This window comes from Euleptes europaea, chromosome 9 (assembly GCF_029931775.1).
Source record: "Euleptes europaea isolate rEulEur1 chromosome 9, rEulEur1.hap1, whole genome shotgun sequence".
Classification (NCBI taxonomy): domain Eukaryota; kingdom Metazoa; phylum Chordata; class Lepidosauria; order Squamata; family Sphaerodactylidae; genus Euleptes; species Euleptes europaea.
This window is the reverse complement of record NC_079320.1, coordinates 21743900-21759488: the sequence shown is the minus strand read 5'-3', so window position 1 is coordinate 21759488 and position 15589 is coordinate 21743900. Positions and strand designations below refer to the sequence as shown.

Below are 15589 nucleotides of genomic sequence, written 5' to 3'. Positions count from 1 at the left end.
GTGCCACAACTGGATTCCTCTACAGCTAGAGAACTATCTATGGTCAATTACCCGTTGTCTAAAGAAGGATTCTGTGGAATATGTTGAGATATGCAGCTGCCAATGTGTTTCCTGGTGCTCACATCCTTTTTCCCCAAAGTATGCCTTCCCCAGAGCAAAGATCTGATCATGGCTTTCCTCCACCTCTTAAGAGCAGAACATGCTTCAGAACAGCCCAGGAGGCATCACATTTGTGTCTACAGGGAGGGCTCACTCAGAAACAGCTGCTTGCATTACAGGATGGAAGATGCTTAACTTGGAATCACCACAATAATGTGGTGTCATCTGTAGTAATGCCAGTAATGTGGTGTCATCTGCATATCTGAAATTGTTAATGTTCCTCCCGCCCCCCAACTTTTACTCCACCTTCATCTAAATCTAATCCAGTTTTCCTTATGATATGTTCTGCATATAGATTGAAGAGACAGGGAGATAAAATACATCCTTGTCTGACCCATTTGCCAATTGGAAACCATTCTGTTTCTCCATATTCTGTCCTAACAGTAGCCTCTTGTCCAGAGTACAGGTTGCACATCAAAATAATCAGCCGCTGTGGCACACCCATTTCCTTTAAAACCAGCCACAGCTTTTCATTATCCACACTGTCAAAAGCTTTGCTGTAATCTGTGAAACACAAGCTGGTTTTCTTCTGAAATTCTCTCATATGCTCTAGTAACCAATGCAAATTATCAATATGATCTCTAGTGCCTCTTCCATTTCTGAAACCAACTTTAACATCAGGCATTTCTTGTTCCATATATGGTAACAGTCTTTGTTGTCAGATTTTCAGCATCACTTTACTCGTGTGAGAAATTAATGCAATGGTCCGATAGTCCCTGACATCTCCTTTTTTTGCAATTGGAATGCAAATTGACCGTTTGCAGTCTGTGGGCCATTGCTTTGTTCTCCATATTTGTTGCATATTCTTGTTTGGACTCACACCTTAACACGGTGAGGGGGTTTGTGTGTGTCAGTGAAACTGGGAGCAATACCGTAAGGGGTCTAGACTCTGAATGCCTAGCAGAATTACTCAAGGCGGAATGGTCACAGCTGAGACACCAGACGAAGATGCATCCCTTCAGAGATCAACGGCCACATCAGCAGAAGAGAACAGGCAGTTCCAATGGTGATGGGGCAGAGGAATTCTTGAAGGTTAGCTACTGGGCAGCAGCAGTAGTGGAAGGTGACACTGGCAGAGGATCTTTTGTAGACAACAGCAGCGCCTCTACAGATAACCCTGCTTAGTACTGCACAGAAGAAGGCACTGGTAAACCACTTCTGACCAATTTTTACCTCAAAACCCCTATGATGAGACTCTTTGATTATGCACTATTACATTAGCTGAGTGGGTCAGCCCGGATCAGAGTAATCTTTTTCTCCCTAGGAAGTAGAAGTTGTTACGGAAAAAGACAATTAACTGCATGAATGACTTTTAAAAAACACCTTTTATTCTTCTGACTGTTGGCGGTGTTTAAATCTGATGCTCGTTTGTTCAGGAGAACATTAACTTAATCCAAACAGCTGGCACTGTGACCTTTGGCAATAAAGGACTTCATCAGATTAGCAGATTGGCCGTCCCCTTCCACAGCTGGCCTATCATAGTTTATATGTTGTCTGTGTGTGTTTTGTGGGAGGGGAGTGGCTTGTGTTCTCTCTGTGCCTATATGTTCTTGCCATAGCCAAAGTGAAGGAGAAGAGGAGAAGACCTTTGCAGAAAAGTTTTGGCAGGAATCCTGAGACATGGCAACTGCAGGGAAGGTAAGACCCCATGCTTGGGACTCTATCTAAACCTAACGTGAAAGCTAGGGTTTCCAGCTCCAAAGGGGCCATTGCTCAGGTCTTGCAAACTGAGGGATATGGGGAGGGGAGGGTACAACATTGTGTGCACCACTGTATCTAGGGTTGTCAACCTCTGGGCTGGCACCTGGAGATCGCCCACTATTACAATGGATCTCCAGACCGCCAAGATGAGTTCCCCTGGAGAAAATGGCGGCACTGGAGGGTGGACTCTATGGCATTATAACCTGCTGAAGTCCTTCCCCGAATCCCACCCTCTCCAGGATCCATCCCAAAAATCGCCAGGTATTTCCCAACCCAGAGCTGACAACTCTAACTATATCACTTCTGGGAGAAACCTGGAAGTGATGTTGGTTACTTCTATGAATCACTGGAAATTCTATGGTTAAATTGTAGAGTTTTTGGCAATTCCTAGAGATGACATACCTCAGGTCTGGGTTTTTTTCAAGAAGTGATGAAGCATCATGCACCCCATGAGACTTTTAAAATAAATTTTCTCCTGCTACTCATCTGAGCGGTGAGAGGCCTGGCAGCCCTACAACCTCATCTGTTGCTAGGTGTGAGTTACAGACCTGATGAGCATCACTGGTCAGTTGCACGGGCCTGCCAAGACATGAGGCCTCAGCACTTACCCCTAACGTGAGAGGACCATGAGCTGGCACCCCTAGCTATATCACTTCCGGGGAAACCTGGAAATGATGTTGGTTTGTTCTAAGAATCACTGGAAATTCTATGGTAAAACCATAGAATTGGCAGCTCCTGAATCAGCAACTCAGAGAGGCTGGAGAAGAGCACAATTTGCCGTAGTCACAGAAGATGAACCAAATAGCAGGGTGCTGCTTTCTTTAGCATCACTGGTCAGTTGCACGGGCCTGGCGAGGCTTGAGGCCGCAGCACTTACCCCTGACATGAGGGGACCCGGGACTTAGAGGAGTGCAGTTTGCTGGAAATGGAAAATTGTCCCCAGAAGCCACTGCAAAGTCACAAGGGTTTCTGGGACATAGGGTTACCATCCTTGGGTCGGGAAATACTTGGAGATTTTGGAGGTGGAGCCTGAGAAGGGTGGGGTTTGAGGAGGGGATAATGCCATAGAGTCCACCTTCCAAATGCTATAATGCCACAGGGTCCACCTTTCAAAGTGGCTGTTTTGTCCAGGTGAACTGATCTCTCTTGCCTAAAGATCAGTTGTAACATCAGGATATCTTCAACCACCACCTGGAGGCTGGCTACCCTACTGGGACAGTCTCCCTTTACGGTGCCCAGGGGAAAGAAGTTCAGTGTTGATCCTTCAGTACCAGCCTGCATATTTTGGTACGTGAGAGAGTTGTCTAGGAAGAGATGAATGGGGTGCTGAGGCTCTCGTGCCCTATTTTAAGGCCCGTCATTACCAAGTCGGCTTGAAGGGGGGGTGAGAGAGCTGTGCTTGGCTCCCTCCCTGGAAATGGGAGACATCAGAACTATGGGGCAATTTCTCGTTTCCAGCTGAGTGGGATGTCGAGGGAAGGAGCAGAGTTTGGTTCTCCTGTGCTCCTTTCAGTGGAACCTCCCAAAAAGGAAAGTCTGTCCTGTTAATTGTATAAGAAGGTTGGCATAACCCCCAAAGGGGACACTTGCATAATTTAAGGTTAAAGTCCTCAGCAAAAGTGGACTCTCATTCAGCAAAATAAACTGTCAGAGAAAAACAGCTCCTGTTTATCATGAGATGCACATAAGAACATAAGAAAGGCCCTGCTGGATCAGACCAAGGCCCAGCAGTCTGTTCACACAGTGGCCAACCAGGTGCTTCCAGGAAGCCACCACAAGACAAGTGCAGCAGCACCATCCTGCCTGTGTTCCACCGCACCCAAAATAATAGGCATGCTCCTCTGATACCAGAGAGAATAGGTATGCAGCATGACTAATATCCATTCTAACTAACAGCCATGAATACCCCCCTCCTCCATGTATATGTCCACTCCCCTCTTAAAGCCTTCCAAGCTGGCAGCCATCACCACATCCTGGGGCAGGGAGTTCCACAATTTAACTATGCGTTGTGTGAAAAAATACTTCCTTTTATCTGTTTTGAATCTCTCACCCTCCAGCTTTAACAGATGACCCCGTGTTCTAGTATTATGGGAGAGGGAGAAAAACATACATTTGTAATATGAACTGCTGGGCATATTGTTTTCATTCTTTGGTGCATCTCTTATGCGAACTCGTCCTAAATACACTAAATACCTACCCAAGTAGGCCCTTCCCACAGGCTGTGTGTCTGTCTGCCCATCTTGTTTTCTTTATAGTAGTTAAGGTTGCCTACCTCCAGGTACTAGCTGGAGATCTCCTGCTATTACAACTGATTCCCAGCCAATAGAGATCAGTTCACACGGAGAAAATGGCTGCTTCGGCAATTTGGCTTTATGGCATTGAAGTCCCTCCCCTCCCCAAACCCTGCCCTCCTAGGTTTCCACCCCAAAAACCTCCCGCCAGTGGTGATGAGGGACCTGGCAACACTAATAGTAGGCAAACTACATGAACAAGCCCAATTATGCAGACATTTCGGAATGCAGGAATGGGCTTGTGTCAGAGGTTCTACATGCATATATATACCTTTATATGCTGCCCTTCTCCCCAATGGGGACTCAATATGGCTTGTGTGTAATGTGCCATCAAGTCGCAGCCGACCTATGGAGATGCCAGCAAGGGGCTTTCAAGTAAGTGAGAAACAGAAGTCGTTTGCCATTACCTTCCTTTGCACAGTCTTCCTTGGCGGCCTCCTATCCAAGTACTGACCCTTCCTAGATTCTGAGATCTGACAACATTGAGCTATACCTGCCTTCCCTCCTCAAAATGGCTTACAATACAAAAAGGCAATGTAAATAAACAGGAGGGGGGAGACAGACTGTCGCTCTTCCTGCTAGCAGACCTTTCCATTTCCAGCCTGTGATCACTTCAGTTCAGTAGCCTGTGGCCTGCTCAAGCTTACAAAGGTTACGGTCAAGAAACGGAGTCCCTTGGTGCAGTTTCTTGTTCTCTTACACATAGGTTCAGGCTTCAGGCCTATAATATGAAAGTTTAAGTGGGAAAATAACTGTGCTGTTGCTCGAGACTCAGAAAGCTGTGACCTTTTGCAACTGAGATAAGAGTCCAGGCACTGGGAAGAGGCCGATTCTGTCCTGACTCCCCTTTAGTCTCCAAGGCCAAGAACAGTAAGCCACATTCCATCCAATTAGCAAAGGTGAAATCATGAGAATCGACACCTGTGAGAACTGAGCAGGCTTAGCTGCAAGTAAGCCCCCACCACTCCATTTCATTCTGACCCCGCCATGGGTCACATGGCTAGTAACATGGTTATGTAGTTCATTGACATCACCAGTCATGGATCTAATTGGTCAAATGAACTCAGCCCAATTCAGACCCTTGGCCATAAAGTTTAGCATTTTCAGTCTAGTTTTGTTTTTAGTGCCATAGCCGTGGCTCCTTGATCCAAACTTGGACCTTTTGATTCCATGCTTGCTTTATGGTCAGACATGCTGACTGTCCATGCTGACTCTTGGAAACAGTGGACTTTGAATGCTGGAGAATTTCAGCTGGAAGGGTAACATCTAGCAATCTGAATGAATGATATTACTGTGTAATGAGTCCTTTTAGCCTTTGTTATTTTAATCCTCACTGTTCACTGTTCTTTTTATTGCACAATTTTAATGAATTGCTTTACTTATATCTTGTGGTGTACTTTGGGGGGGGGGAATTGCAGCGAGATTTTAAATTAATAGCTCAATTCATTTTTATTTCCTTTTGCAGCTAAAGCTGAAACTCAACTTAGGCATTTCAACAAAGCAGCTTGCCAAAGTTGTATATAAACCATCTCAGTTGCTTGGAGAAATGCCCATCATTGAAACTGTTGTGAAGGGCATCATGGAATCGATTCTATAATCTGTTCTCATAATGTACATTTTCACAGGTGATTAAATGCAGAGCTGCAGTAATCTGGGAAGCGGGCCAGATGCCTTCTCTTGAAGAGGTAGAGGTGGCACCACCAAGAACTGATGAGATTCGAGTGAAGGTAAGCTCAGTATCTTCATATAGCCACAGAGCTCCCAAAATCCATATTTCCTAAACTCAGAATGCAAATGTTTTTAATCCTTGCCTCCAATTCAAGAAGAGCACGACGTTGGAATGACCCTTTGACTCACTGGGAAAGTTTCTGGCGCGGCTGAGCCAAGCAGCCCCTGTAGTCCGGGCAGCGCCACAAAAGCCACTTGGCTTGGACCTAGGGTTGCCAGTTCCTGGTTAGGAAATTCCTGCAGATTTTAGGGGTGGAGCCTGGGGAGGCCAGGTAGCTTAGGTCTACCCACAGGTCCCGTGCAAGGAAATGGGTAGATGGCGGTCTGTGAAACCCATTGCCATTGCTTTCAAAGGGCGGTAGAATTGGTCTCCATCAGAGGCCAAGTTTACCCATTTTGTTCAACTGGCCTGGGCTGTGGGTAAAGACGAAACAAGCTGAATCGTTTTTTGGCTATTGCCTATTCGGCTTTGGGTAGATTTCCCGGGTTTGCTATGCGGCCGAAAATGAACCTGAAAAAGCCAAAATGGCTTTTGTTTTCTTTTCGGGTTTACCAAATTCACACTCTTAGTCCTGGATTCACATGGAAGGTTATCTGCCTGATGAAGGGTCACATCATTCATCTACTGCATTTTTTCCAGAACCAGGTTCTTGAAAATTTACCTAAGCAGTACAAATACTGATGCTCTATTGCACTTATTTCCTCATAGATAGTGGCTACTGGGATCTGTCGGACAGATGACCATGTACGAGCAGGTCATTTTCATGACATCGACTACCCAGTTATTGTGGGCCATGAAGGAGCTGGTATTGTTGAAAGTGTTGGACCCAAAGTCACGTGTGTAAAGCCAGGTAAGGATGAATTTGTGAGAGTATAGGGTGGCCAATCTCCAGGTGGTGACTAGAGATCTCCCAGAATTACAGTGGATCTCCAGGTGACAGAGATCTGTTCCTCTGGAGAAAATGGCTGTTTTGGACATTGGTCTCTATGGCATTATACCCTGCTGAAGCCCTCCCCTCCCCAAACCCCACCCTCTGCAGCTCAACCTCCTAAAATCTCCACGAATTTCCCAACCCAGAGCTGGCAACCCTATGAGAGCAGCAAACAAACAAAAACTGAAGCACTTCTGTGCTTAGCAAGAAAGTATTATTTACAAATGTGCCCTGGAAGATCCAGGACAAAACTTTAAGAATGGTGCAAAACACCAAGAATGGTGCAAAACACAAAACACTCATCTTCTTTCAGCTCATCATTTAGATTGCTTCTTCCCGCATCCTTCAGCTTTCTTTCTTTAACTATTATAAGGCTTTTCCACACTGGGGTTTGTGCTCCAACTAGGCTTCTTAAATGCGTCATTTCCCTGTATTCCTTACACATAGTATCATTTGCTAGTCATTGCTCTGCTGATTTTTCAAATTTTTCGCATATTTTTCCCAGACCACTTTTGTAGGGGTCTGAAAAAACATGGGGGAAATTCGGGGTGGGGGGAATATAAATACTGTGTGTTGGGGGAGGGGAAACCAATGTAGTTAAGAAGCAGTTATAGCAAAAATTCAGTGCAGAAAAGCCCTTAAGTTAATTATTTTCTGTTTTTCCATATAATATACATGAAGCAGTTTACAATTCAACACAGTTTTAAAAAGCAGATGTAAAATAACTCTGTGTATGTTGTAAGGTAAAGGTAAAGGTCCCCTGTGCAAGCACCGGGTCATTCCTGACCCATGGGGTGATGTCACATCCTGACATTTCCACAGCAGACTTTGTTTGCGGGGTGGTTTGCCAGTGCTTTTCCCAGTCATCTTCCCTTTACCCCCAGCAAGCTGGGTACTCATTTCACCGACCTCGGAAGGATGGAAGGCTGAGTCAACCTTGAGCCGGCTACCTGAAACCAACTTCCGTTGGGATCGAACTCAGGTCATGAGCAGAGCTTTTGACTGCAGTACTGCAGCTTAACACTCTGCGCCACGGGGCTCCTTGTGTATGTTGTAGAATTTAGAAAAAAACCAAAGCTTGTATTTTCTGTATGCTATTTTGGAGGACATTGATTCATAGGGTCGCCATGAGTCGAAAGCGACTTGACAGCACTTAACACACACACATCTAAATACTAGCCACTACATTCTACATTTGACTGATATTCATGGTTTCTCGAGTATTTGTTCCACTGTAAGTCTACCTGGAACCTATCTAGAACTCAGGAACGTTCTACATGACCACCATGTGCCCTACCTCAATGGTGAACTCCTCCAACATCAAAGTTGCCAATTCAGACAGCATTCCCAGCCTACCCAATACTCAAAGCATTAGTTTGATCCACCATAGTGGTCAGCATGGTATCCATGTTGCCATGTTCCATACACAAAAGCCTGATTCTTATCCTTAAATTCGAAATTGAGTGGAGCTCAAGACCCAATCAGAATTCAAGGAAAGTTCTACATTATTGACGTATCTGTTGTTTGACCATCTAACCTAATGTGTACGAGGTTGGAAAAATAAGAAGCATCTGGCTGTACTCCATCAGCTTCTTATCCCATCCAGCAATAAAGCAATAAAGTTTGGATAATTACCGTAGCTGAAATGCAATTAGGCACTGAACCATGGAGAATCCTCCATGTGAACATTTAGGGAGGTGTTCCACAAACCAAAAACACTTGAAGCTTATCTATCCCAGATAGAACATTCTTAAAGTCACAAATCAAGCTACATTCCAACTGTTACCCACTGATATAAAAATGTAGTCTCAGCTAGGCCAAAGCCTGAGCCATTGTAGGAAGAAACTGGTTACACAACAAGTTATAAAGCATAATTTATTGACAGTTCTGATCAAAATAATGCTTTTATGTGCTTCATTCAAGCAGGTTTTAACCTAAAAATTGTTCTTTTCCCCTTGCAAGGTGACCATGTCATTCCTTTATGCATTCCCCACTGTGGAGAATGTGTCTCCTGTCTGAATCCTAAAACGAATTTTTGCCTCAAAAACCAGTAAGTCTGTCTGAATTCTTCAGTATTCATTAGAGTTGCCAGTTCTGGGTTGGGAAATACCTGGAGATATTGGGGGTGGAACCTGAGGAGGGCAGGGTTTGGGGAGGGGAGGGACCTCAGCAGGGTATAATGCTATAGAGTTCACCCTCCACAGCAGCCATGTTCTCCAGGGGAACTCATCTTGTTTGGCTGGAGAGCAATTGTAATAGCGGGAGATCTCCAGGTGCCACTTGGAGGTTGACAACCCTGTTTATTCATTTGAGTTTGCTTGCAAGTTCAGGTTATGATACAGAGTGACCCTGTCTGGATCTCTTGAAACAGCTTCTGTCAATCTCAAAACCTGATGCCAGACAAAACAAGCCGATTTACCTGCAAAGGGAAGAGAGTTTACCACTTTCTGTGGACAAGCACATTCTCCGAATACACAGTTATGCCGGAGGCTTCCATTACAAAGATCGACAATGCTGCTCCTCTGGAGAAAGTCTGTCTGTTTGGATGCGGGTTTTCCACTGGCTATGGGGCTGCCATCAGTTCGGCCAAGGTAACAACCCATGAACACGTGCACTTCCCAGACAGCTGGGTTTGCCAACCTCCAGGTACTAGCTGGAGATCTCCTGCTATTAAAACTAATCTCCAGTCGATAGAGATCAGCTCACCTGGAGAAAATGGCCGCTTTGGCAATTGGACTCTATGGCATTGAAGTCCCTCCCCTGCCCAAATCTCAAAAACCTCCCCCTGGTGGCAGATATGGCAACCCTACAGACAGGTGAAGTTGCTTTGGGTGAATCTAAATAATTTTTATACCTGTATCAATTTCTCATGCATTTGCATTATGTGGACATTTCTTGTAAAGCAGCCCAGCAATCTGGGAGGCAGTCTAAAAATGTTCCAAATAATAGATAGGTAATGTCTTGCAAATCCTGAACCCAGGGCTCTTGTTTATATGTTTGTCAGGTTGAGCCTGGTTCTACCTGTGCCGTCTTTGGCTTGGGAGGCGTTGGCCTGTCTGTTGTCATGGGCTGCAAAACAGCTGGAGCCTCCAGGATTATTGGGGTTGACATCAACAAAGAAAAATTTGCTAAAGCGAAAGAGTTAGGAGCCACCGACTGCATCTCTCCTAATGATTTCGACAAATCCATTGATAAGGTGATTTTGGAGATGACTGGTATTGGTGTGGACTATTCATTTGAAGTGATAGGGCGTATTGACACAGAGGTAAGTGCATCTTGTTTTCTGAAATCTCTTATACCCATTTTATAGCATCTGATATTTTCCAGAATCTCCGAAAAGAGGATACATGAATTACTTATGCGTCCTCTTTTCACACTCCTGGGTAGTGTGTGAAATTTTGGTATTCTTCCCTCCACCCCTATCACCTGGAGATGTGCAAGTTTTACATGTGTATATAATACACGGTTGAAGTTATAAAATGATGTTATCCACCCTTAGCCAGCTTGCTGAGGAGGGTTGACTACAAATATGAAAAATAAATAAATAAAAGTATAAATTGTTGCCCTGACCTGGATGGCCCAAGCTATCCCAGTATCTGCAGATCTTGGCAGCTAAGCAGGAATGGCCCTGGTTAGTACTTAGATGGGAGACCACCAAGGAAGTCCAGGGTTGCTATGCAGAGGCAGGCAATCGCAAACCACCTCTGTCTTCTGCCTTGAAACCCGTACGGGGTTGCCATAAGTTGGTTGTGATTTGACGGCACTTTCCACCACTAGCATAAATTGTCACTTGAGGCTGTTGCCCAGTCAAGTGCTGCTTCCACAATGTGCTCCGCCTCTTCCCATTTAATACAGTATTTCTCCCCCCCGCCAATGATTTTTGGGAGCTTGCATGCAATGTCCCTTGGGGCTTTCAGGGAGCTTGCATGCAATGACCCTTGGGGCTTTCAAGGCCTTCTTCTTTGAGCCGGAGGAAAGAAAGACGTCCTTTGCTCTGACTCATAAAGGGACGTGTGAGGTGGTTGCAGGTGGAGTGTTTGTGTGGATGAGTCACCCACAACCAGTCCAGGGAGTGGGCAGGGCTAAGCTCCACCTTCAAAATGGCATAGTGGAGCTTAGCATGTTTCCACCCCACCCCACCCCACCCGAGCAGCTTTTTAATGGGCTTTTTTTCCAGTTCATAGCTGAGCTGCAGTGTCCCTTTAATCATGGCTCAGTTGTAAAGGGGCAAAGGGGAGTTGAGTGCTCATTGGCACATCATTGGCACGTCTGTCAATGGCACATCACTGGCACTTCCTCACTGACATGATGGAGAGGCAGGGACAGCAGCAAGGGGCGCAGGAACGCGGCATGCAGACATCATCCCCGCCTAGGGTTGTCAACGTCCAGGTGGTGGCTGGAGATCTCCTGGTATTACAACTGATCTCCAGGCAACAGAGATCAGTTCACCTGAAGAAAATGGCTGATTTGGAAGGTGGACTCTAAGGCATTATCCCTCACTGAAGTCCCTCCCCTCCCCAAACCCTGCCCTTCCCAGGCTCTACCTCCAAAATCTCCAGGTATTTCCCAACTCAAAGCTGGCAATTCTATCCCTACCTGCCCCCCCCCACACACACACACACACTGCTGTTTCTACGTTGGGATGGCTTTTCCCCGGGGCCCTTGTGCAAAACAGCATGGAAATAAGATGCACAAATCTTTTTGGTGCTTCCAAGCGATATCCAGTGTGTCCATCGTAAGCTCCATATGCCAAGTATTAACTATCCCCAAAATGAGATTTGATATCTAGGTAATGTTGGAATATGCAAGGCTGTCATATTAGCTGTGGCAGGCAGAGTTAGATGTAGGGGATCTAACTGTCAACCTGGGCTGATGTCATGGCCTGGAAAGCCCCTAGGAGGCCTGATTACACTGGCCAGAACCAGTTGAGGCCAGAGGCTGAGGTGATGTGTTGCACCTGTAGGGTGACTCAGCCTGAACTACTAATTGATGCCTGGTGGTGGCATTATGTATATAAGTGTTAGACTCCATGAGTCTGTGTCGGGAGATATGGTGGATAGAGTGTGTATTTAGCACTGTAAATAAACAACTGCATTTCTATAAGCTCTAGTGGTTCTGGTGGTCATTCCTGGACGTTGGCACAATCCGCCAGCTCTCGCGTCAGTTAATCGGCTGTTATGCATCGTCTAGAAAACTTTGGAGAAAACCTTTTTTTTTTTTTTTTGCAGATTTTGTAGCTGTACGAACTCTCTGCCCTGCCCTCAGGGCAGATAATACTAGGACAAATATGCTCTTCATGGACAGGAGATAGCTTTATTTTGCCAACCTGGCCTGCTTCTGCACAGGGAACTTTTCCAGGACAGTAAGCAGGAAGGCCCAGCATCAAAGGGGAACATCCACAGGACGTGGTGCTCATTCCTTGTGGAATTCCTCAGGCTTGAGACAGAGCAACGGAGGGGAGGACCTCAGTGGGGTACAATACCATTGAGTTTGCCTTCAGAGCAGCCATTTTATTCAAGGGAACTGATCTCTGTAGTCTGGAGCTCAGTTGTAATTCTGGAAGGCCTTCAGGCCCCACCTAGAAGTTGGTAACCCTACTGCAAAGGTGGGGCACATTTTTTTGCAATATTAGGATTTCTGGAGTTAAGCCAAGACATAAATTCTTGAAAAATTGCCAAATTATCTTGAACTTTGCCAAAACTGTAGTGGAAATCTGCATGGAAGGCTCCACCATTTCTGTTTCTTAGTTTATTTTGTTGTGTCTCCAAACAGGTAGCTGCCCTGGCCTCTTCCCGCTTGGATTCTGGAACCTGCGTGTTAGTAGGGGAGCCTCCTTCAGGACTGGAGCTCGCTTTCATCCCCAGACTGATTGTCATGGGGAGGAAACTGATAGGGTCCTCACTTGGAGGTGAGGGTTGCTTAAAACAGATCATCTCATATGTGTGTTGCATTCACTGAAATAGGATGCATCTCCTCTTAATGGACATACAGTTTTATTTATTTATCACATGGCATACTAATGGCACACACGAGGACATTTCTGGTACCCAATGATTTCACAATACACTGTCTAAAATAGAGCCTGCTATTTGAATCATGTATTGAAGGTCCCAAAGTGCTAATGGACAATCTCACATCTAGAGAGAAAGGTGACCCAATTGTATCCTTCCTGGAAAAGCATGACATGAGCACAGTGATCATATCCTGACTAGATTACTGCAATGTAGTCTACATGGGGCTGCCTTTGAAGGTTGTTCACAAGCTTCAGTTGCTTCAGATAATAACTGCAAGACTATTGACTGGTGAAAACTCCCTGAGAACACATCTGGCCAGCACTGACAGGACACCACTGGCTTCCAAATAATTTCCAAGCAGAATTGAAATGGCTATTTCTTTGAGGTAAGGGACAGAGTTGATGGCTGAGTTCATTACCAGAGGCTCTCTTTCATATGCTCCCATTTTGCCTCTGGAATAGCTTCTTTGCGTTTATTCAGCTGGCTATCCTTTTGAGTTTTAGGAGCAGATATTTTTATTTTTCCCAAATGATCATGATTTGTGTTACTTTGGTTTGCTGCTCTCATCAGAACTGGTGGCCTAATAGTGCCAGTTTGCTACTTTTGTTTTTTTAAGAAATGTTGATATTTATTCAGTAACTTAGATCCTGTGATGCACAAGCAGAAACATAAATGGACTTAGCATAGTTCCACTTGCACCGTATCTTGTTCAGTGCCTAGTGCTCTCCTCCCTATACATTATAAGGCCAAGGAATTGGTTGCACAAAATCTTGAGCACGAGGAAATGCACATGGGGATACAATAAATCTGACTTAGAACAAGCAGCTGCCCACAGTCTTTTTCTTGCATTTCCTCTTGTGCAAGAGCTCTAGCTCAAGTGGAAATTTTGCGCTGGATCCAACCCATTGTTTTTGCAGCATTTTGGTCACACCCAGCAATGTCTCCCCTCCTTTAAAAAAACCAAAAATACATGGAGCATATGGACTGAATGACAACTGTCTTGATTTTTTACCCAGGTTGGAAGTTAAAAGAAGATCTTCCCAAACTGGTTACTGATTATATGAACAAGAAATGTAACCTCGATGCTTTAATAAGTCACACATTGCCCTTTGAGAAAATTGTTGAAGGCTTTGGGCTTCTGCATGCAGGAAAAAGGTAATGAACCCACATTTCACCATTAATTTTCCAAGACAAAAGAATGTGCTATTTCTCTGGAAGAGCCCAAGAGGAAAATGTTCACCTTCTTTTCACATGCATTGAGGATCGTAGGACTAGGCTTTAACCAAAGACTTACCTCTGGTAACCCACAACCTTGTATGTCTGATAAGAGATGTGCACTTGTAAACCGAGTCATGGTTAGTCTCAATATATATTGGGCATTGTTAAGGATCCTTTTGGAAATGTTTTAATCTTTCTCCTTTCTCTTTCAGTATCCGCTGCGTCTTGTTGTTTTAAAGTTCCTACGGCAACCAGCTCAAGCATCAGCTCAAGACAGCTCAAGACAGTGTCTCCTTCTGCAGAATAAATCCAACAGTCTTTGAAGCTTACAAAATTTTGACTAATACCAATGTATTTTAACAGTGAAACTGTTAGCCTTTACAGCCATAAAGAGAGTAAGATTCAAGTCCAGTAGCGTCTCAGAGACCAATAAGGTTTTGGGGGGCATAAGCTTTCAAGAGTCAAAGCTCCCTCTGTCAGAAAGAGACACTTTAAATGTCAACTGTAACTGTAAGGACTCTGGAGGGGAATTCTTGGTGGGCCCTTGTCACTATCAGTCAGTCACAAATCACCTCACTGTCGCCTGCTGCAGAGAACAACAGGACAAGAAAGGGGTGATGAACCCCTTCCTGCACTGGTCAGTCCCCCTACCCCCACGGTAACCAGAAAAAAACCCACATGAAAAAAGCCCACAAGAAAATTTCTCACAAAAAAAAACCCACGGTCATAAATGCACACAAGAAAAAAGCCCACACGGAAAAAAGCCCACATGGAAAAAAGCCCACACAGAAAGAAGCCCACACGGATAGAAGCCCACATGGGGAAAAGCCCAAACAGAAAAATACTCACATTTGAATACTTAATATTATTTATTTATTTTGTTTTTTAAAAATTACAGTTTTTTTCCGTGTGGGCTTTTTTCTTGTGTGCATTTATGACAGTGGGTTTTTTTCTGTGGGCAATTTTCTTGTGGGCTTTTTTCATAGAACCTACACCCACATACATCCTTGTTCCCTGGACAGGATCTGGAACCAGAAATAAGCACCCCAAAGGGGGGGAAAACTCCCCACTACCACCATCCCAGTCTTTTAATGGTGACTCACACTTGAAGACGTGGATCTGCTACTATCACGTCTATTTTGCCCCAAGAAGCAAATAGCTTAAATCTCCTGCGCTCCCATCTTCTGTTAAAGGAGTCTTTCAAGTTGATCTTTGACAGTTTGACTGTGTGGATGGATTCTGCTTACATGGTGACAGGAGTACCTTATTGCTGGCAATTAAACATGGCCACAGTACTTGAAGGCTTGGTGAGGAGGAGCTTGAGCCGTACGTATGTGACTGCTCAAGGCTCAGAGACTAGGTGGCCTCGCCCATAAATTCAGGGATGCTCAAACAAGAAGAGGCCTGACTCTTCGGCATCCCACCAATCGCACGCACTGCAAATGGGTTTGGAATGGGGTTAGGCCTGTGGGCGATGCAGATCCCCTTTGGTCAATGTAAACAAATAATTGAATAAAGTTGGCACATTTTATCTCCCAACTGAGGT

The 15589-nt window shown here is 44.9% G+C and overlaps 1 protein-coding gene across 1 annotated transcript; it reads left to right on the top strand.

The window, feature by feature from the left end:
- The first annotated feature begins 1779 nt into the window (after positions 1–1779).
- On the top strand, positions 1780–14280 carry LOC130482447 (alcohol dehydrogenase 1-like). The gene is made up of 9 exons (XM_056855161.1): positions 1780–1797; positions 5777–5878; positions 6589–6730; positions 8774–8861; positions 9183–9402; positions 9816–10080; positions 12588–12719; positions 13842–13980; positions 14256–14280. The coding sequence occupies exons 1-9, from the start codon at positions 1780–1782 to the stop codon at positions 14278–14280; spliced, it is 1131 nt and encodes a 376-aa protein (XP_056711139.1).
- Positions 14281–15589: the final 1309 nt, after the last annotated feature.